Here is a 22,500-nt window from a genome sequence, read left to right as displayed (position 1 = left end):
AATTGTAATTAACGCGCTAAAGTCCCGGCCCTAATTTTAACAGTAAACTCTTTGACATCAGTTTAAAAATATGGCATTTACTTTGACATACTATGAAGGTTTTAAAGAATCAAAAATAGCAGTCTTTATTTTAAAGAGACAATAATACCAAAATCTCAGAACATAAGACATTTCTCTATTTAATACATTTAAATAAAATGACAATAAAAACCTCATGCATTGGTCAGGCCTTTATTGAAGTCTCTCAACCACAAAGACCTGCAACCAACCTAACAAAAGAACTGAAGTCAGTCAAAGAAGCCACTGGAAGCTGCTTCCCATATTCTTCATGATGAAAAAGGTACGCAGGAGCAAAACAGACTGACCGGCCCATCCATGACCACAACATGATGGAAAACACTGGAATCGCATCTAAGAACAGTTGAAGGTTCCGTCAGGTCTGTTGCATAAATCTGTGATCGCTCCATCGGCTTTAGACGAGTCCACCTCTTAAAATAAATATATCCAAAGTCTGACTAAAAGTGCACGGTACACACACCCTCTGTATTGTTTTCAAAGCACTGTTTGCAGCAATTAAGAAATTTAACACATACACCAAAAATGAAACTCTGCTGCTACTGAATAAAATAGCGTACGGATGTGTGGACGAGCCATTTACAGCCGTAACACAAGGTTAGTGAACGGTTTGCATGGAATAAATATTGGTCGTAGTCTAGCGTGGACCATGTAACAGACCACCTTCCACACCGAAGCAAAGACGCGTCACTAACATTACGACTACATTGAAAGTCGGGGTCTGACACTGGAGAAAGAAACATGTTAAAAAAAAAAACAGCCAAACGTCATGAAAGCAAATATATAAAAGTACAAGAAGTTGCAGTATTGTTCTGTCATGCAGGATAAAATATGGTAGAAACGGTGGTGCCTCTGCAATCTATCATTTATAAAACAGTGATTTTGGCATCGAGACCAAATGATTTCAACCCATGCATCGTGTGTCAAGGACACTAAATATTAGCATCAACATAAAATTCTGGTAACTCAACCATAGCCCAAAAACATGAGAATATCAAACCAGTATGGAAATGAATTTAAAAATATACAGTGCCAACTGAAAATACTGAAATGTCTCAATGGCTTTTCTTTTAAATTTACTCCTCTAACTTATACGTCTCTGATTATTGATAATATTTTTTAATTCTTAGTGTATTGCACTTTGTATTTGCATGCGTCACCGACAGACGGTCCAAAGGACAGAAGGGCGGTGTGTGTGTGTGTGTGATCACTGCGGCCCGTAACAGGCGTCCGGTTGCCACATGCGCAGATCCACCACAATCTGGTTCAGCTTTCTCATCCACAGGTTCCTCTCGTCCTTGGTGTCTGCACACAGCCAGTTTCTGCACAGAATCACCGCCAACCGTCAGCAATACGGTCAAACCTTGACGTGCACTTTAAGAATAATGCGTACAAAGTGCCCGTGTTTGCAAGGGAAGCACTTACTTGGTGACACACATGGTATTCTGGCACTGGCTGACTAGAGTTTCTTTGTCGTCCTCTTTTTGGGGCCGGACTGTGATGAGCTCAAACGTGTTGGGCCTGGCACAAAACTCCCGGTTGGCCGGTTCCACCTTCCTGCTGGTGCAGTTCGCCAGGTTGATGCGCCCGATGGGATTCTGACAAAGCAAAAGGAATAAAAAGAAGACAAGGTGTTTAAAAAAAAAAAGGCAGACAACGGTGGAACTCCTTCTAGCATGAAGGGGCTTCTCCTCCGAAAAGGTATAGATTTGAACCTCATTTAAGAAGCAGTAGAAACTAGCACCTGGACATTTTATTTGGCCCAAAATGCTCCAACATTACAATTCTACCTGGAGAATATAACAGATTGTAATGACTAGTGGCTGGTATAATTCTTTTTAGTGTAATTTAATTCTTCCACCATTTCTCTAGTGCACAGACCCACACACACACACTCTCCACAGCCCCATGAAAACAAACTGCCCATATCCCATAATGCCGTTTGGGTGGATACAACATGTTTATTTATAAAGCTGCAAGCGGCACCTCGTGCCTCGATTACATGTCTTTTTGCTCAAGTCCTCCTGCACACACACACACACACACGAGGGTGGAATACATCAAATGTCTTGCAATTTTCATAAAACAGGAGCCCCGAGGACAAAATGGAGAAGCTCAATAAGTACGGCTACCTTGCGCTTCTCATCGTCCGGGTAGGTCCAGTAAGAGATGCAGTATCCCGACAGGACGCACCACCTCCTGTGCCAGGCTCCAAACCCGCTCACATCTTCAAACATCGTCTAGGAGAGGAGAGGGGGGGGGGGGGGGGTTCGAATTACAACATGAATCGCATCGTAGGAAATCAATACCCGCGTTAGTTAATTGATCGGCCTGCTCTCACCAGGAAGCCCTTCTCCTCCACTTTGGAGCCGACCTCACACTGCATCTTGAGGTAGACGTGGCCCTCCAGGGGGCACAGGAAGGGCACCTTGGGACAAAAGTACAGACACTTCATTTCACGCCACGACATCATGTTCATCAGAGTTGCAAGACAGGGTTAAAAAAAATATAGAAGGTTAATAATGATAATGAAATAGTGATGAAAAGGCAAAAAGAAAACGAGCTCTTGATATTAGTGTCAAAATGCAGTTAAAGCTGTCGTTTGTTAAAGTGTGTCCACCGTCCTCCCCGTACAAACAGAACATACAACATGGCAAGTAGTAACCTTGGTATGAAACATGTCACTGAGCAGTTCTCTTTCACATCCTTCATATTTGATCTAAAAGAAAGACATTAAGTCTGGTGAGCGAGTGCAGGAGGAAGAACAAACAGGATCCAAGTGAGTCATGGGATGGCCTCCTGAGGGACACAAGCAGATGAGACAACCGTGACAGTGATGGTTTCCATACCTTCTCCAAAGGAAATTTGTTCTTGCCAATAGATGACAGGGTGAGCTTGTGCGATCCAACCAGGACGAAGTTACTGGTGCGAACGGCATTGGGGCCTCCTGGACTCGCTACAACTACACACGGAAGAACCACGTCATTAATAATAAAAAGGGACAAATGTGGATCTAGATGCTTTTGGTTTGATTTGCCTCAAGAACTTGTAAATAATTGAATGGGTGTTGCCGTCCTACTCTTGACTTTATTCAGGTGCTGTATTGATCACTAAAGTATTGCTTTAAAAAAAACAAAAAAAAACAGCCTGAAGGCCTCCATCCACTATGCTCTGGGAGCTTTTGAGAGATGCAGAGGGCTTTCATTACTCAATACAAGTCGATTTTAGATTGAATGCTGAGCACTTACCTGGTGTCTGAGCACTTTTCTGCAAGACAAGAAGTTAAACCAGCAAATGAATACACCAACGTCAGGCAGATGAGAAATAGTAACATGTATTACGTTTATGTATAATTTAAAAAAAAGCTAAAATACATTTGAAACACTTACAGTGATGGCGAGGAATCTCTTTGGAGTGATTGCCTGGAAGGAGAGAAATAAAGCAAAGAATTAGAATGTTAAGCATCATGTGTCAAGAAAAGATTTCTTCAGATTTTGGAGTGACAGAAATGTAGCTCATGAATATAGTTAACATTTCTTTCCGCTGAATGAAATAACCACCTGAAGCTGAGTCGAGAAACAGTGACATTTTTTATTTATTTTTAAGACAGGGTGCAGACCCACCAACACGTGAGGGATTTAATACAGAAGCTGTTCATACCGACATACACATATAATGGGCCTCATGAACCTCTCTCCATATCATCTGGGTACACACACACACACACACTGTACGTATTAAAGAAAGCTCCACGATTCAGCGTCTTTTCTACTTGGTAAAGAAAGCGAATGGTTTACCTTTGACTTGCTGGGTGGGTTTCTTCTTCTTGTCGCTGCAGACGTCTCGCTTCTGCACCTGCAAATGTCATTAGTTAATACACAAGATTAGAATGGATCAGGGATAAAAGATTTCAGCCAACTTTGATGTTTAATAGTTTATAATTGTAATTTTGAGTTAAATCTTGGTAAACATATTAGATTTGTGATGTATAAACTTGTGTGTAACACTCACCAAGCAATAGACCTCAATATCAATTTCAAAGTTGCTGGAGACATCCATTCTGATGGGAAAAAATAATAAGACCATTCAGATCAACGTAAACACATTCTAACACTAGAATCCCTGAAATTAAAACTATTGATTGTAATAAAACAATTATGCGTGCATTTTGATGTCTGAATCTAGAGCTGCATCGAATGTTATGTTCTTTACCTTTTAGCTTCGTGGTTGCAAGATTTGAATATATGTCGTCCAAATTCAGATCAAATCCCCTCAATGTAAATTTCACAAACAACCCTTAATTTGAACTAGTTAAAGAAGCAAAAAAGGCAGTTTTACATGGTGAACTTGGTGGGGAAGGCCAGGGTGTCCCCGCTGAGCCCCCGGTGGGTGCTGGCTAAAGGTGTGGCCACAGTGTTCTCTGCTCCGGCGCGGATCATCAGGAAGAAGGAATGTTTGGTCGATTCTGAAAAAAAAAGAAGAAAAAAAATCATCTAAAGAACAACGACAAACCCATCAGCACATTGGAGTGTTGCTTAAAAATGAATAAATAAATGCACCCCGGCTATGAGCATTTGGAGCCTACCTGGCTTGTTGGCAATGGAGCAAACAAAGTCTGCCTTGAGAGGCAGCCGCAACTCCTGCAGGGTGACGGAGCCCTTGGAGGCGGACATGCCGGAAGGTTCTGCAGCCGCAGAGGACTTCTTCGGGCCCTTTGGGTCTCCTCTCAGACGGTCCAGCTCGGCCTTCAGCGCCTCCCTCCTCTCCGCTAGAAAAGTCCAATGCATTTTGCATTGCATGTTACTGAGTGGCAGCCCCCTTTATTTGTATTTCTTTCACAATTGTTCCATAAAACGGAGGCGATGGTTTTCTGCATACCAAGCGCTCCTGCAGTCCACTCACTTGCCACCAGCAGCAGCCTCTCGGCCTCGGCCTCCACCTGGGAGCCTTTGCCGTGCTCCTCATCTGTGCAGCAGTTCAGCGCCTGACTGGCCTGATGGATGACCGTCTGCTGCAGGTTCAACTCGTTTGTCAGAATCTACAGAAAACAAACAAACGGTCAGAAAACAGACAAAGCGGTCTACTCATTCCTGGGTTTTAGGACTCGTCCCTGCAGCACTCATGAAGCAACGTTTTTAAAAGTCTTTTCTTCCAAACCTTCATCTTCTGCTTGACGCTGGGGAGACTGGAGCCGGTCGCCACCTCTGCACGGTGAGAAACGTCCTCCTTCCTCACGATCACCTGCTTCACGCTGGATCTCTCGGCCTCCTTCACTCTGGTGGACCTGTATGCAGAGATGCTAAAAACACGCAGAACCGAGCCGATCAGAAACACACTTCCTGCCAACTTTAATCCATCAAAGTGACATCAAAGTGACAGCACTGACCTATAGGGCAGTTTGTGGTCCTCGTCCAAGGTCTCGGAGGAGCCGGTCCGCTTGATGTTGGTCCTCTGGAACTTGCTGGGTCTGGACACATTGCCTGGCGTGTTGCTCTTTGCGATGAACGAGCCGGCCGGAGTCGACGTCTGCACAGACACGTGGGGGAATTGTTTTAGACATGGCGTCAATGCGAGTGGAGAGAGAGAGAGAGAGACAGAGACATATTGTGTCGGTGCCTACCATCATCTGCCTCTCGGGACTATTCACCACAGCAGCCACAGTCTCCGCTAGTGGAGTGAGGAGGGACATGGAGGAGATATTCAAAGCATCTTCCTCCTCGTCCTCATCATCATCACTGTGGTCCAGGGCTCTATCAAAGAGCTCAGTGATAACAGCAGAGTTGATGGACTCGTCCACATTCATCTCGGTCTCCTTGACCACCTCCTGTTCTTCTTCTTCTTCTTCTTCTGGGGGTTCGACACTTCTTTGCTCTACAGGACGACCGACTGCCTTCAGGGGGCTGGATGTTGAGGCGGGAGGTGACGTCATCCACCTTGGAGATGCTATTGCACATTATCTTCGTTAGTAAAGCATTCTATTTTCCCCATTTCCGGTATATGTGGTAACATCAAAAGCTGGAAACTCTTATATTGAACAGCGTTTAAAACAAAAATCCTTTAAGGTTAAATAGAGATTTAAAAGGTTTGCCTTAAAACTCCAGCGAATAATTGTACCAACAATTCTACTGTAATGAAAGCTAAGATATTTTAATAGTTACACTTCCACACCTTTTAAAAACGGAAGCCCAGCTTCAGGATATAATGAGCCAAAACCTTTCTTTAAAATCAAGGCACTAGTAACCGATCACTCCAACCTCTGAAGAAGTGGCCAAACATGAATCTGAAATGCAGTGGAATACCTGGAGGGGGGCACTTTGTGGGCGTCTCTACACTCTCGGTAGACGCTGGTTCCTCCTGTGGGTCACACAGGGCCACTTCAGTCTCCACGGGCTTGTCAAGCTGCTCCTAAAAAGCATGTTATCATTTAATACACTTTTGCATATTCTATGAAAGCATGACTTAAGTGTGATTATTTGCCAACCTTGAGGTCTTTATTTGTATTGGTTTCTGCTGATTCATCATTGTTGTTGTTTTTCCACATGTTGTTGTTGTTCCCCTTCTGAAAGCGACTACGGATCTGACCCAGCTCAGACTCTCGCTCCTGAAATCATTTTCAGGTTTGTGATATCAAACAAGAGGATTGCAACAAAAAGAGCATTCGTCTTAACTAACTTTCATTTACCAGCTTCTGTTTCTGGGCGAGTTCAGCGCAGGTGGTGTTCGCAGTCCGGGCCGCTTTGAGCCGGTCCTGCACCAGTCTGGTGTTTGGTGTGACCGAGGATGGCGTCACGGTGGGAGTCTTTGATTGGGTAGCGCCCCCAGCTGGAGAGCCCTGGTTGGTGCGCTGCTGGCATCTCTCTCCAAAGCGCTCCAGAAAGGATTTGACAACTATTGGGAATGAGGGGAAGGATTATATTTATACATGTAGTGGAAAGCAGAAAACAACAAAACAATCTAGCTATTTATATATTGCCTGCTTGTGCTTATCAGTGAAATACAAGATTTGGGGGAAATAGGGAAACTGAATACATGGCCAAAAACTAAGGTAATATCCAACAGTTGTCATGTCGTTGTTCTATTAATATACAGCAGGATACCTGGAGCGGGTCAGGTATTGGGTTTTGGACTGTGTGAGTCTTGATAGTTGTGCATACTGTGTGTGTGTGTGTGTGTGCATGATATATATATATATATATATATATATAAACCTGGCCAATACGCAAGTACAGTAAACTGCATCAGGAGGGACTAAATGCTCTGGAAACCGCTGTAATGTTTTCAAGTAAAACAGTAACTTCTACATAAGAAGATGTGATTTAAGATTTAACCCGAATCACAACGGCCACGTCAACATGACTCACCAGGAGTGCCCGTCTCCCGGGGGGCAGAAGCGCTGGGTTTCTGGGGGCTGGAGGCGGGACCCCTGGTGGTGAGGGCCTGATGCTTCAGGGGACTTTGAGGCACCGATGTCGAGGAGACGGGACCAGCTTTCTGGGGACTAGATGGCAAGGCTTTTCCCTGGAGGGAACCCTTCTGGGGACTAGAAGGGAAGGTCCTCTCCTGATTGGAGCTCTTCAGAGGACTGGAAGCGAAGGTCACCGCCTGATTGGAGCTCTTCTGGGGACTGATTACGGACTTGAGAGCCGGTCTGGCTGCAGGAAGATCAGCCTTGTGAGGGCTGCTGGGGAGAATCAGTCGGCTCGGCTTTGCTGGACAATTCACAACCTGTGAAGCAGATGTACAATGGATTCATTTATAAAGCATTTGGTGCGATCTACCTGGGCATTTACAAACGAACAAAGATTTTTAAAAAAGCAGCTGCGTTGACAGGGGCATGTTGCGTCAGTTTCCGTCGTGGAGACAAACGCCACGTGCTGCAAGACGACACTGCATTGCAGTGAAGAGCGTGATCATATCAAGTTATTTTTTTACAAGTTGCAACAACCACCTTCTATTGAACAACAGACTGCCTACGCTGAAGAAAAGCAGAGCTTCGGGTAGGTGAGGCGTACCTGCGAGTTGGGTGCAAACTTGCTGCTTGGCGTCGAAGTGGCCCCCACGCGGCCCGCAGCACCTGGCTTAGTGCTGGCAGCCACAGCAGCGCCTCTGACCGCCGACCCGGGCGCCGTGGTGGCAGGCTTCTCTTTGGCGCTCTCCCTGGGAATGTTGGCGTGGCTCAAGTCATCCTCCCAGGTTCCAATGGTGGCGGCGAGGTTGGCCAGTCGGCCCCTCCTCCCAACTGGAGTCCCCGAGGACTCGGCGTGGACGGCAGCCGGCGGGGCCTCGGCTTGTGTCTTCAAAGGGGACGTAGGAGTGCAGTCTGGAACTGCATCATGGGAGTCTGAAATGGGGACAAAATGTTTGATACATGGACAAATCGTATCAAACAAGTACGTTTTTTCTTATTTCGGTGCAAAGCTTTTTTTTGTTTAATCTTTGACTCTCACAGATATTTAATCAAAACCAAAATAAAATAATTCATACCATCACCATCCCAATACTGTCTCTGTTGTGCTAGCCTCTGCAGACGAGACTTCATGCCAGCAGCAGGTGGAGGCCTGACCTCCACCGGGTCCTCGTTCCCCTGCGGAGCTAAACTGACCATCTCCTCTTCTCTGCTGCTCAGCAGAGTGGGAGCTGGGGTCATTTCCTCCGCCTGTGGAGAGTTCAGCTGCTCTGGCTGAGGCGGGAGGGCCGGGCGGGAAGCCGCCTTCTCCAGCGAGGACGAATGGCGAACGCTGGCGGGCCCCGCCGGCGGCTTCCTGTCCGTGAGAGGGTCCGAGAGCACGTGAGTGACCGGCTCCTGGTTTTCCGCGCCGGCTGTGGACGGGACATTTTCCTCGGAACACCTGCGCTTTGAGGGACACGGCTTGGAGGACACCTGTGGAACTGAGAGGAAGCGACGGGGGGGGGGAGGGGAGATGAGCAAAGAGTAGAGCTGCAGGGCGGCGGACAAAATGACAGGGCCATGTCTCAGCAGACAGCAATCACACCAACGTGTTCACACCTTTATCGAACGCGGACTCGCTGATCACACTGTTGGTGTCAGCCAGCGGCTCTCTGGGCCGTTTGACCATCTGTCGGTTTGCTGCATTTGGTCGCTCTGCCAGTTTCTTCTGCAGATTTTCTCTGCGAGCTCGGGTCCGCTCCAACAGTTTCTGGTTTGACATAAAAAATAAAATACAGAGTGTTGCATTTACTGCATGCTTTAGTTTCACAAAGCAGAAGTACTTCTTCATTCTGGGAAATACGCTCATTCCCCTTACAGAAAGAAATGAATACGCCTATAACCTCTTTCTTTAATGATACATTAATAGACTTTTTTTTATTTTTTTATTCTTTGTTGTTTGTGTCATAACTAATGTAGATACATTATATGACCATAAAACTAAATAAAATCTTTTCAATTTGATAGCTTGTTTACAGCAGGTTAAAAAAAGAAACATGGTTATTATGGGAGGATAAGGGTGCTTTAAAAAACAGTCATGGCATAGAATATGACACAAGGACCTAATACATAATCCAACTTGTGATACTAAAAACGGGATGCTAATTCTGTCCCCCAAATATCTACTGAATCTATAAATGCAAAAGTCACAGCACCTTGTCGGCCTCTACGTGGGCTGCTAACACAAAGAACAGTCCTGTCCACCACAGGCAAAAGGGCCTCCTTTTGGGCTCACAATCTGATTTACTGTGCAAGCCCAAACACATTCCTGCTGCAGCACCGCCTTCACTGTGCAAAACCAGAAGTCACATTTAACAGCATTCCTCGGGAATGAGACACTCCCGCTTGCAGTTCCTGGATTTGAAATTTCAAACTCAACTGGCTCAGATGCTGGTTACAAGTGTTTTGGAATCAACAGCAAGAGTGCATCCAGGCACAGAGGGAAAAGGCACAGAGTGTTGGACCACGGACCCACTTCCAGTGCGGACACATACCAATGCCTTAAATGGAGGCAGGACTTTGACTTGAATAATGCAGCGTTATGTGGGTTTGGGCGTCACTGTTTGAGCAAATTGGTGTGAACAGGGAACTGATCCGCCAGAAGCTCAGGCTAAACTACAACGTTGGAGAAATAACATTAGCTAAGTTGCATTACGCTACAGGGCGTGGGCAACGTTAGCCGTTAGAGGATTAGCAACAAGCTAACTATTGGTTGTTATTTTAGAGCCGTGGTTGCAGTCAACTGACCAAACAAAGAAACAAACACGTGATTTTTTCCATTCTAAATGACATATTATTGCTAAATACTGTGTGGCAACGTGAGCATGTGCGAAATCATTACGGAAGCAAACAAGTTAGTCTCCTGATAAGATTAAAGCAACCAATATACATAATAGATGTTATGTTAGCATTAGCGGGTGGCGTCAACATTATGTTAGCTAACGTTAACGCTACAAAGCATCCGCTATTAGCTAACTTCAGTTTACGTTAAGTATGCGTACGAACTTACCTCAGTAAATGGATCCATTTCTTGTTAGTATATCCCTGTCGATCGATATTGCACACAACACTATTTGAATGCTGTACAAACAAGGCGAGGAAAAGCTGAACGGCTCACAGCTTCCCTTTTTTCTTCTACTCTGTGCAAACGAAAACTGTTCAAATTTGAATTTCAGCGCTGGACCTACTGCGCAGGCTCCAACGGTCGGAAGCCCTCGTGAACCAATCACGATCGAGAAGCCGTGCTTTACACTTGAACAGCCTATCACAGACCGGGGGGCGTGGAAAACCAATATCTCACGTTACTAAAAGGCGTCACTCCATCGTTCACCACACATGGTTTGTGGATCAGTCATCTGTGGATTCAAATGCTAAAGCGGTTAGAGACCGCCACCACGTCTTCAAACTGCAACGTGGATTTTACAGACAAGTTGTGTTGTGGTTTCATACATTTAGGTGGATAATTTGCTCAGTTCATATCTTAGTCAAACATTCCACTTGCTCGATAAATAAGTTATTGGAACTATTAAAAAGGTCACCCACATTGAACGGAGTAATTTACTAACCCTTGGTGCAAACAACAACAAATCTTTTTATAGCTATTTTCGTGGGTTGTATATTTTCCTATTGTTTTATGTCCTCCACATATTTGATTTATGAGTAGTTTATAAAGGTTTTCCATCAAGCAAAACTATTGGCCTTGATAGCGCAACCTTTACGGCTCAACATCTCCTCAAAGGGACTTCATTTCCCATGAGTACCCACGTGTATGACGTAGTGAAGGGGTCATCTTCGAAACCATGGCAACAGATCAGTCAATGCAGGGACCGCACCACACGAACAACTCCTGTCAGTTTGTCTGAGGCTCGGTGTGTGCGGTATTCTTAACGTCAGCTCAGTCGTTAGCCATTTATAAACTAACGTCGTATTTTAAAAAAAATGTGTGTGTCGTGAGGTTATTTGATTTAATCATCGGGCTTTCAATCGGGCAACATTAGCCGGCTTATTTAACGTTAGCTAACGTCAGATTAACATTGCGTTTGTATTCTATCGATCGACACCGGTTTGTTTTTTTTAGGTTGAAAGGAGCCTTAAAAGAGAATGCTGGAGTCAATTAAAGTGACAGGTAATGTAGCATTCTTGTATTTGTCTTATTTTCATTTTTTTGTAGCTATGAGCTCAATTACTTGAATAAATCCGGGACATTGATAACAATAAAATACAATAAAATCGTCATTTTTCAACTCACTGTTGTATGCAGCATTAGCTAATCAAAGTTAATTAAGGCACGAAGGTTGAAATCTGAGCTCCACAAAGCTGTGAACATAATTAAGCTATTATCAATGGGGGAATTGAGCATATTATAAGAGAGCATGAATGAATGTATTTTGTATTAGACACATTTGCGTGGGGTTTTCTGACTCATGCCGATTAGTGCTAATCGTTTGCTTTAAACTGACAATAGTGCATCATCGATGATGTGACGGGGGACACACACGCATTGATTCATTTTGTTGTGCAGTCCAACCACGTTCGGGTTCACGACTGTGTTTGCTCTCACGCACCTCGTGTACATCTTGTTACTTATTTGTGTGAAGTGAGAGTAGCCTCTCATGTCAGGTGAAACTGAATGATGAAATACCCAGCTGATGTGTTAGATCTCAGTATTTTATTGGGAACGATGCTCCAACTTATCCTCGTTGTTGAGGTCATCGGTTTGTGCTGTCGGTGGTTGCATAGATTCCGCTCCGGTGCTCCTGTCCGAACAGAGTAGCAGCTCTGACTGTGATGATGTTCCAGGTCACCTTCCTGGAAACTGCAAAGCCTTTCCCTCTGACTCTTTACTGTTACTCTCTGAAGACATGATGAGAACATTTTCTTTGTGGTGGCAGAGTAGGATGAGACTGAATGGTCATTTGCTTCCTATCAGATTATGATTGTTTAAAAAAAGAGACATACATCCTGCCTTGAGAAGAGGATTACTCTATTAAGCTCTCTATAAAATATCTGTATGTGAAGGTGATCCTAAAGTAAGCAGCCAACAGATTCCCTCTTTTCTTACTTACTTCTTACTCTTTATCTTACTTCTTTCAGAAAGACTCCACTGGCCAGAAGTAGAAATGTCCAAAAAGTACATCTTAAACTGTGCAGACAAGGCATTAAGTCCAAGCCATGTGTACCTGGAGAAGATTTCATCTGGTATCCTCAAAGACCTTTGCAGCACCGGCTCCAGCAACTACAACGTCCTGCTGCAGGCCGATGAGAAGAAGAACCAAAAGCAGTCCCCGTGCAAGAGGCCAAAGGCCTCGGTGAAATGCGGCGCCGCATCCAGCAGAAGAAACCGCCCGGTCGTGGCTCCTAAGAAGCTGCGCGCACCCGAAAGCGTCGGTAGATCCGCGCAGACAAATCGTGTTCTCTCAGGCAACTCCCATCACTCAAAACCAGCGAGGAGCATCGCCGTGGTGGGCAGCGGCATGGGCCTGACCCCCCGTGCAGGTCCACAGCCGAGAAAAACGTGCAGCCCCAGCTCCCCCCGAAGTAAAGCGCCCTCGCCGCAGAAAGCAGCAGCAGCACCCCCCCGGGAGGCGGAGAACGCCAGGAAGCTCTGCCTCCTGACAGCCATCAAGCCGTCCAATGTTCAGAAAGAGAAGGCCACGTTTTTCAAGTCCGACTTCACCTACAATCCACAGTTCGAGTACAGCAACCCGGTCTCTCCGGTGGTTCTGGGACGCCATAACAGCGCCTCAGACCGCTTCCTGACACAGGTGAGGGTGCGCTTGTGTTGAGAGAAATGGAATGATTTGTTTGGTGGCGTGACAGCAGTAACTCTCGGCAGCAAATAACCTTTATTGAAAGCTTGGTGTGTTTCAATGGGACTGCATCTTTTTACCTGCATGAGGACACTGAGGACATGTCCTCCTGTATTTTAACAAAGGATCAAATGGCTTCGTGCAATTCGAAACGGTTGTCTCTTAGTGATCCATTGTCAATTCTGCAGTTCCTCCTCTGGCAGCTTAAAGGGCAGCTATTTGGGGGATGGATGGAGACCAGAAAAACAATGGCTCTCATCAAAAGTTTCCTCTCCGGGTTTCCTTAAATAAATATAAACTATGAACCAACCTATTGATACAGATGTCAAACACAGGTTCCCCATTAAGTCTCTGTGTTGTTCTGAAAGTATCAAAGGGACTCCATTCAAATAAATGATATGGAGAAACTCAAAAAACCTATGGTCAGTAAGCGCAGAAGCCCACTCATTTTGGCCCAGAGGCGGTGACGTGTCATTAATCACAGCTACGACAGAGTCCCTGCCGCATGAGGTTGCTGCAGAGCCGGCTGGTTTGAGATCAGCGAGTCGAGCTGGACTCGCGGGGACTTGCTGCCAAGGCTGTTTGGCCTCAGGGCCGATCTCAGGCTGCAGACTCAGGGAGAGAAGAAAGCGGATTGGGGATCCATTTCAAGGTTGTTTGTTTGTTTCTAGAAAAAATAAAAAAAGCATTACTCTTGGCTGGTGCGTCACTGTCTTGGCCTCAGGCTTCAGGAGACGGGACATTTCGGGGGTTATAAGCGAAGCGTGAAATTAGATGTAGCAGCATGTAAATAGAGTAATAGATTAGACCGGGACCAAGCATAGAACCGTGACGTACCAGTTATATATAACATATATACATACACATACTTAGTCAAAGAACTTTTTAGTAACACAGCAGTTATTACTGCCAAAGAGTGATCCAAAGAATCAACAACAGAGGGTATCAAAACATTTACATTACATGTCATTTAGCTGACACTTTTATCCAAAGCGACTTACATTGCATTATAACTCATGCGTTACATTTTGCCCGGGGCGCAATTGGGGGTTAAGTGTCTTGCTCAGGGACGCTTTGACATGGCACATGGGGCAGCCGGGAGTTGAACCACCAACCTTGTAGCTCCTGGCGCATGTCCAAGCATGCAGCTTGCACATCATGACATGTCTCACCCCTCGCAGGCAGTGCGCATCATGGAGCTGGCCCTGCAGCGATACGGCAGCTACGAGAAGTTTGAGCAGGCGACCGGGGGCAACCTCCTCACCAAGAGTCGCGTGTGGCTCAACATCAAGAAATACATGGAGAAGGAAGGCTGCTTGGGGGAGGTAAGAGGACGGGGCCACCGAGGCTCGGTGCTGAATTCGTTAGCGCAGAACACGCAGAAAGCGGGGCGACCCGAGGGAGGAGGAGAAGTGAGTCCTCGCAAAGAAAGTTTGCCTGCGCCGTGATGATGTAACCCTCAAGAAATACACGTTGCATCATCCGGTTATTAATGTTCCACTGGACACAATTACATCACACAGGCCCGGTGAAGTCTTAACGGCTTCAGACACACTAGACAGTGGGAATAATACTTGATCCGAATGCAGCGACACACACACACACACACACACATGCAGGAGCACACACAGGCCGACTGCACACGTCTGAATGTGTCCACCCATGCAGACACTGAACATGCAGGACACACTACGTGTCTGGAGACGCTGCATGGAGCTAGCAGGGAACTATGCACCTAAGCAAACGCATAACACTTTGTGGTCATTGCTCACTGTTAAAGTCCTCGGGGTCACTGTTAGCCTTGCTTGTATGAATAGTTGTGCAGCTGCATGAGGAGCAATAAAAACCATCCTGGATGAGTCAGTCACACACTTTTTCCTCGTTATATTCATTCATTAAATGAAAGTACTGCAAAAAGGCAAAAAGTGAATGCGTATCTCTGTGTTGGAAGATCGTGGCCCAGGTGACAGACGACCTCCTGTCCAGAGCCTCCATGACGGTGGTGAACAGCAGACCCACACTGACCATCAACATCTCCACAGCCAGAGAGCACTGGCTCGAGGGCATGCTGCGGCACGAGATCGGTAAGTACGGCGGCTCCCGTGTCCCGGACGGGATGTTGTTCAAAAGAGACCTCGGGTTGTGACCCGTCCGTGCGTGCGTCCGTCCGTCCGTCTACGGCAGGCACACATTATTTCCGTGGCATCAACAACTGCCACCAGCCATGGAGCAGCAGCGTGGGCAGGAAGAAGCACAACCTGAAGCCCGTGAACCCCACGGAGGAGGGCCTGGCCAGCATCCACAGCGTCCTGTTCAGGAAAGACCCCACGCTGTGGCGCGCCGCCCTGCTCTACTACACCGTCTATCAGGCCAGCCGCATGTCCTTCGCTCAGCTCTTCCACAAGCTGGGACGCTTCGTCCAGGACCCCGACACGCGCTGGGACTACTGCGTCCGAGCCAAGAGGGGCCAGGCCGACACCGCGCAGCCAGGTCGCTACCGCCGCACGTCGGGCGTGTGATACGTCTGAAATTGGCATTGGCATTTGACCTCTTTTCTTACCTCTCACAGGCTGCTTCAGTAAAGACCAGGTCTACCTGGACGGTGTCCTGAAGATCCTCAGGTACAGGGACAAGATTGACTTCCCACTGCTGTTGGCTCTCGGAAAGGTGAGGCAGCTCGGCCATCTCCTTCTGGCTGCATTCCAACATTTACAGATTATGCCTTTCAATTAGCCACTGCCTGAAGTCCTATGTCCCCCCCTTTCGTCTCTGACATCTTTCACATGCAGCCTGATGTTTGTTGAAACCGGACATTTACAAAGGGGTAACTGCGAGTAGTGAAAGTCTTACCTTGGTACCCCTCCACGGCCAGATGCGTGTCTTTCTTAATATTTACGCAGCTTCCTCAGCTCCAGCATTCGATGATGACGACAATAGTTCTGTATCAGGGTGTCAGATCAGGCCTCATCGTCCTGTAAGGCGAACGAATCCTTTATCCAACACGGCCGTTATGTTGCTATCGATAGCTTTGTTTCTTACAGTTTGCCTTCTTCTTCTCCGGCTTTTCTCTCCCCCCCGGCGGGTGCAGGTGTCATTCGAGGACGTGGACCGCCTGAAGGCACTCGCCCAGATGGAAAACGTCCGCATCCCGCACTTCATGCAGGACCAGGCGAGCTACGCGGAGCAGCTGGAGAAAATCATGGCGGTCAACCAGCTGACCGACGAGGAGCTCAAGGCCATGATCTGAGGCGGCTCGGCTCCACGACGCGACCCCTGAAAGCGTCCACCACAGCCTCGGCGGCGCCACCCCGCACGCGGCAGGCAGAGAGCGCACGTCATGTTCGCCGGATCCATTAGCGACGCGTTAGCCATCACCAGAGAATCGTTCCAGCGGTGTGATTACCTTTTTCTTTTTCTTTTGGTGCCAGTGCCAATAGAACAATGAATTGTTGTTCAATACCAATAATGATATATATATATATGTTTTTTTTCATCATTTGTTTTGATTACACTCTCTGACACTGTTTGGTCTTCGGTTTGATAGTTTTCATTAATATTTCCCCAAAAGCTTGTTCTAATATTAGGTCAGGTTATAAATGAGGTATCATTTAGAACCTGACCGGCTTTTCATCTCATCTTTATATTGAAGACTTAAACGTCTTGTTTTAGTTTTTCATTCACATAAAGATATTTCATAAGGATCTCTTGAATTTATTGTAGTTTGCTATTTTTTGTTGTTGAATAATAATAAATTACCTATAGGCTTTTGCGATTGGAATAGTTCAAATGACGTTATAGTTTGCTAATATTCCTAATATTAATCTCTCAACATATAAATACATATACACATGCACATATGTCTCTACATCTCACATGTGGATCTCTATCCACTGATTTAATCACTGATTTGCCGTCATAATTAGCCGATGGCATCAGCTGTGATTTAACAGTCGTCAGAATGATGCCACAGAAGCATCTACAATTAAATAATTCTGACTAATTTGTGGACCTGTGCATGAATAAGTTTGCTTAAGCATCTAAAACACACTCTTTGTCCTTCTGTGATGCACCTGTGATCGAAGTGTACTTACCTCGTGTTTTATATCCGTCTCTTTAGTCGAGACGAACACATTCTTGCACTTTTTTTTTTTATTATCCTCTAGCAACCACTTAGGGTTTCTATTTTTGTAGTACGAATGATAGGCATTAAAAAAAAAGAAAGTTGTTAGCGGAGAGAAAGAAGAAAAGCTCTGCCTTTCTAGAGAGAAATGGACAGATAACGTGTGAGTGTTTCATCGGGCCAGTTATTTAGAGCCGAGCTGTCAGCATTCTGCTGCGTTTGCTGAAAATAAAATGTCCCTGAGATGTGAAAGTCTATTTTGAAGGTAAATTCCTGTCAAGTGCAGTGACCTGGAGCCCCGTTATTTGCACTTTTTGCACTTTGTTACCTTCTATCTACCTTTTCGACCGGCGCTGATATGGGCCGTTACTGTGTCGCTGTCATGGACCGGGTAAAAAGAAGTGGGTCCAGTGTTTACTGATTGGAATCAATCAGCTGGGACGTAGAGTCATTTTTCTCATAGACTTCTATGCAATCCAATTGAATTTGACACCCGAGAGCAGTCGCCCCCTGCTGGACGTTAGAAAGAAAGACAGCTGGAGGCTCTTCAGCATTGGCTTCACTTTCCAGGAGACCACGTCCACTTCTTCTGTGTGTGTTCTATCTTTGGAATATATTTATGTTTCACGAAACAAAAGATAAGCCTTGTGGTTATACTGATATACTTGATGTGTCGACTCTTTAAATGATACAACTTTACAGCCTTCCTATGTGATTTTATCGATTTGAGTGACTTTTTTGTGATATTAAATCAATACTATCTTCAAATAAAGTTGACTACCTGAAAATGAGTAGTGTCGCCCAAAGTTTATTTATTTTTGTATCTGCATCCGGCAAAACACTGATGAATTTCTTATTTATAGCAGCCACGGTGTTGAAATTGACACATTGGTTTCTTAAAATATCCCATTTCCCATCCTCTCGGTGTCAAGAGATCGGTGAGGAAAGTTACCGCGGTAACTAAATCTGTCCCAACACACAACGGCGGGCCTCCCCGAGCGCCACACTTCCCATTTACTGGTGGAACCGGAGACCGCCGAGGCCTCGAGGTGCTGGCTGACGGCTACAAGCAGTGACACGCGGTGACACGCGGTGACACCCACTGACACCCAGTGACACGCCGCACAGCGGGGGTCCGTCCAAAGTACACAGAACACACTCCCGCCTCCTTACACGTGCATCTGGTACACAAAAAGGCACTCTTCTTACAGGATTCTGTGTTTGGAAACATTCATATTTTGATATCTGTGTTTCATGGTAAATAATATTTTCATGTTTGTAACCCAATGTGTGTAATTGATAGAAGGACTCCATTTTTTTTTGTTATTTTAGGAATCAATACATTGAACGTTGCTTCCGATGCCGAGGACACGGCATCGAGACGTGAGGAGACATTTTAAATGTGGTCATTGTGACATCGAGCTAAATCTCCACTAGAGGACAGCAGCTCACAATAAAACAAACGCAGTAAACTGCAACAGCGGAAACGATGCAGAGAAATCAAGTCGTACAATCCACCATGTTCATTTTTAAATGTTCAACGCAGCCTCACCGTTGGCTGAAAGTTGACACTCAAGTGTAAATTAAATGGCTGAGAAATGTTTGGCTATATATTTAGAAATATACGTGATATTTATGATTTTCCAACATTATATACTGTATATACTATTGAGAATATTCAGTGTTTTATAGTCAGAGAGGAGGCGGAGTCTCCATCCGAGGACAAACTCGTCCTCTTGACCGGCAGACGGATGCAGAGGACGTCCTCACGCAAGAAGTTGTTTGTTACGGACTTCCTGCAGCAGCTGAGGAAGTTCAACTTGCCAAATCCATCGACGCTGCACCAATATGTGCAGTCGGCTGAGAAAGATGCAATCTGCCCCCCCCCCCCCCCCAAACACACAGACACTATTCAAAAACACCCCAACATGCAGGAGGCTACAGTTCATTAAGACCCGCTTTGGATGCGGAGAGGCGCCGCCCTCCGACGACCTTCTGCTCCTCTCCATCCCAGAGGAAGAACACACACACACACACACACACACACACACACACACACACACACACACACACACACACACACACACACACACACACACACACACACACACACACACACACACACACACACACACACACACACACACACACACACACACACACACGTTTTCACCCTCTGATACGAGTGGCGCAGCAGCACCGGCGGAGCAGAACCGGGTCCTTCACGGGACACGGATGACTCTAATGAGAGGTCGGACGCACCTGAAACATCTATCAATTTCTCTTTATTTTATATACATATAGAAAATGTTTGGCACATTTCTTTTTAAAGTACATTATATATATATTGTCGGAACATTTTATGGCTCTATCACCAGTGGCTATCATACATTGATAAATTTAAAACCAAAAAGGCAATCTTGGCACTTCACATTCATCAGGAAACACTTTGCTTCACCCCGGGGGGGCGGGGGGGGGGTGTTTAAAGTCTTGTGTCACTACCGTCTTTGTCTGTCACCGCTCGTGTTTGGGCATAACGTCTCCCCGGTCCACCACTGCCACGCCGGGCCTGCTCGGCTCCTTGGGGGACGCGTCGGCGTAGAACTCGGCCACCACGGGGCAATGGTCCGACGCCACGCCGCCCCACGACCAGTTGTCCGGGATCCAGGGGTTGGTCAGGCCCTCCCGCACCACCGCGCAGTGGCCTGATGGAGGTCAGGGAGAGACACAGGGAGGTGGTGGAAGTCACATGATGCACACAGTCAGGTGCAACTAGACTCCACTAAGCATAAATGACCTCTGTTTATATTTAAAAAGGCATTACAAAGTGTCCTAATCAGCACATGAAATCGCCTGTCACGTGACCAAAGGGTTGTTTTGTGAGGTCACGGTGACCTTTGATCACCACGTCCGTATCGGCTCAATGTTCAAATACACATGGAAATGTCGTTATGGAAATAGATCAATAAAAAAAGGAAACCAGCTATGCTTCGCTGCTGCATGTAAATATCAGCAAGTCATAAAATGAAGCAGCTAGAGGCCCTTCAAATGATGCTGAAGATCGAGCCTGTGCACCGAGGCTTTGGTCTCTTTGCATAGACTCGACTTGCCCTTGTGTCAAATAGGTTGAGACTCGACTCATACGATTAAACTTTGACGTTGAATGACTACCACTTGTTTTAAATTACTTTCAATGAGAGGGTCTTTTTCTTAACTGGCAACTCAAAATATATTTATCTCGATTGACGTTGACTCCAGATTTGAACTCGACCTCGAATGACACAGGACTCATGTTTCAGAATGGTCTTCACTTGATTTGTCTCCATTGACTGACTTGAGACCCCAGTTAAAATTGCCTATGCATCATCTACACCCATCGACATCGCACCTACCAGAATAGATCTTCTTGAGGGAGCGGCTCACCCAGATGTTGTCCAGACAGCGGGTGCCCTGGGGTGAGCGGGTGCTGATGTTGGTGAACTGGGAGGACGGCACCAGGGCACAGAGCTTCTCCTTCCTCAGCACGTCCATCTCTGAGCTCTGAGCAGGCCGGCCAAAATCTCCCAGCACCAGCAGCTCCTTCTCGGCTGCAGAGAGGGACGCGTAGAAAAAAAAAGACGGGAGGACAGGAGGACACGATCATCATCATCATCATCAGCAGCGGGGCCAGTGCACAGATTTTTACAAAAATGGGAAAATCGGGACGTTTGGCCACGTCGATCTGTGACGCTTGCTTGACCAAAAGTGACCTTTGCCCTTCCGACCCGGCACACGGACCTTTGAGGGTGTCCTGGATGCTGGGGGGGAGGGGCGGACACTTGGCTTCGTCTGCGCAGTGGTTCTTGCCGTTGGACTCCCCCGATGCAGCTGCGGCCTGCATGTGGACGTTGACCACACTCAGCTCGTACGTACCGACCTAACGGGGGGGGTGGAGGTGGAGTCAGTCATTTGACTTTCCGACAGAGTCTCAAGAAGAATCCTTTTTTGGGGAAAATCGATCGTTTACTTACAGAGAAGTGAGCCAGGTAGAGGCGAGGGTAGGTGTGGCATCCGTTGCCGTTGACGACCGGAGACTCCAGGACCGCAGCATCCTTCAGGTCAATACCGGACAAAGTGTCCCACAGAAAGCCGGAGTAGCTCGCGCCCTGGAATATCACGGAGGAGGATCATGGGAAACCGAGTCTGAAACATTCATCTAAATTATCTATTTTGGAAAAGCTAAAGAACCATAAATCTTATATTAATATTTCTTTAGGAAAGAATGTAGCTATGTAACCATTTTCACCATTCCAATACATTATTTATGAAAAAAAAAAAAAGAATAACACAAATTTAAACAAGATGAGGAAATGTACAAGAGCTTCTCAGGAAAACTGTTAATAAACGTTGGAGCGAACCAATAAGGACTCTGCGTGTGTCACATGACAAAGTGCTGCTTCAACTACGCCTGAATCTTCCTCTTTAAACAAACGCGTCGCTCCACGCCGCTGACGTACCTTGCCGGAGCGTCCGGTCGGTTTTTCCGACACGACGCTTTTCCACAGCCCTCGCGGCCTCTTCCACTTCCGCACGCTGGCCAGCGTTCCCTGGTTCAACTCCACGCAGAACTGCAACAGAACACGAGAGAGGACAACGGGGGGGGGGGGCATCAGATGTCCTGTTGGTTGCGCGTCATGATTCAAGTGACTCTCTGAGTCAGAAACGGGTGCAGAACCGATGCTATAAAACACGTGAGTAGTGGGGATCAAAGTATGGTGAAGAAAAACTCATAAAAGGGTCACAGAGGTCACTGAAATGGCTACAGGAGGGGTCCTAACCACCAGAGGAGGTCACACACTGTGTCGTACTGCGCTCCAACACCCGAGGGCAGATTTTTTTTTTTGAGTCTCCCGGTCACAGGAGAAACAATAAAAGAGTTTGGTGAACTGAAGTGGCCTCGAAGAGGAAGGAAACACGTCGAGGAAGAGGAAGCAGTGCGACGTACTTTGTGTCCACGTCGAACAAGTGGGGGGGGGGGACACGTGCTCTCCGAGGGCTCCGGTGTTTCG

At 46.4% G+C, this 22,500-nt stretch overlaps 3 protein-coding genes across 5 annotated transcripts; 1 reads left to right on the top strand and 2 right to left on the bottom strand.

Annotated features, from left to right (window-relative positions):
• Positions 1 to 10,681, bottom strand: anln (anillin, actin binding protein). 3 transcript variants are annotated; one of them, XM_062558594.1, is made up of 25 exons: positions 10,533 to 10,681; positions 9,083 to 9,233; positions 8,560 to 8,964; positions 8,088 to 8,416; positions 7,437 to 7,800; positions 6,758 to 6,963; positions 6,557 to 6,676; positions 6,375 to 6,480; positions 5,696 to 6,018; positions 5,462 to 5,601; positions 5,233 to 5,374; positions 4,978 to 5,113; positions 4,661 to 4,843; positions 4,414 to 4,540; positions 4,087 to 4,135; positions 3,880 to 3,930; positions 3,736 to 3,780; positions 3,465 to 3,497; positions 3,324 to 3,342; positions 2,925 to 3,037; positions 2,741 to 2,794; positions 2,417 to 2,503; positions 2,208 to 2,315; positions 1,501 to 1,673; positions 1 to 1,397 (listed from the first exon to the last, which is right to left on the bottom strand). In XM_062558594.1, the coding sequence occupies exons 1-25, from the start codon at positions 10,548 to 10,550 to the stop codon at positions 1,283 to 1,285; spliced, it is 3,597 nt and encodes a 1,198-aa protein (XP_062414578.1). In that variant the 5' UTR covers positions 10,551 to 10,681; the 3' UTR covers positions 1 to 1,282. The 3 variants fall into 3 exon arrangements, 2 of the variants coding, with proteins under 2 accessions (XP_062414578.1, XP_062414577.1); XR_009942653.1 differs by lacking the exons at positions 1 to 1,397; positions 1,501 to 1,673; positions 2,208 to 2,315; positions 2,417 to 2,503; positions 2,741 to 2,794 and having other exon boundaries at positions 2,982 to 3,037; positions 3,873 to 3,930; XM_062558593.1 differs by lacking the exons at positions 1 to 1,397; positions 1,501 to 1,673; positions 2,208 to 2,315; ... (1 more) ...; positions 2,741 to 2,794; positions 3,736 to 3,780 and having other exon boundaries at positions 2,923 to 3,037; positions 3,873 to 3,930.
• Positions 10,682 to 11,323: 642 nt separating this feature from the next.
• On the top strand, positions 11,324 to 18,231 carry matcap2 (microtubule associated tyrosine carboxypeptidase 2). The gene is made up of 7 exons (XM_062558663.1): positions 11,324 to 11,648; positions 12,617 to 13,287; positions 14,514 to 14,657; positions 15,284 to 15,416; positions 15,517 to 15,822; positions 15,902 to 15,999; positions 16,421 to 18,231. The coding sequence occupies exons 1-7, from the start codon at positions 11,624 to 11,626 to the stop codon at positions 16,577 to 16,579; spliced, it is 1,536 nt and encodes a 511-aa protein (XP_062414647.1). The 5' UTR covers positions 11,324 to 11,623; the 3' UTR covers positions 16,580 to 18,231.
• A 1,488-nt stretch (positions 18,232 to 19,719) lies between these two features.
• On the bottom strand, positions 19,720 to 22,455 carry eepd1 (endonuclease/exonuclease/phosphatase family domain containing 1). Its single transcript, XM_062558679.1, has 5 exons — positions 21,949 to 22,455; positions 21,463 to 21,597; positions 21,230 to 21,368; positions 20,845 to 21,039; positions 19,720 to 20,157 (listed from the first exon to the last, which is right to left on the bottom strand). Exons 1-5 carry the CDS (start codon positions 22,099 to 22,101, stop codon positions 19,967 to 19,969), a joined length of 813 nt encoding a protein of 270 aa, XP_062414663.1. The 5' UTR covers positions 22,102 to 22,455; the 3' UTR covers positions 19,720 to 19,966.
• Positions 22,456 to 22,500: the final 45 nt, after the last annotated feature.

This window comes from Pungitius pungitius, chromosome 17 (genome assembly GCF_949316345.1).
Source record: "Pungitius pungitius chromosome 17, fPunPun2.1, whole genome shotgun sequence".
In the NCBI taxonomy this organism is placed as follows: Eukaryota; Metazoa; Chordata; class Actinopteri; order Perciformes; family Gasterosteidae; genus Pungitius; species Pungitius pungitius.
Note: the sequence above shows the minus strand (reverse complement) of the source record. Positions and strands in the feature narration are given on the sequence as shown.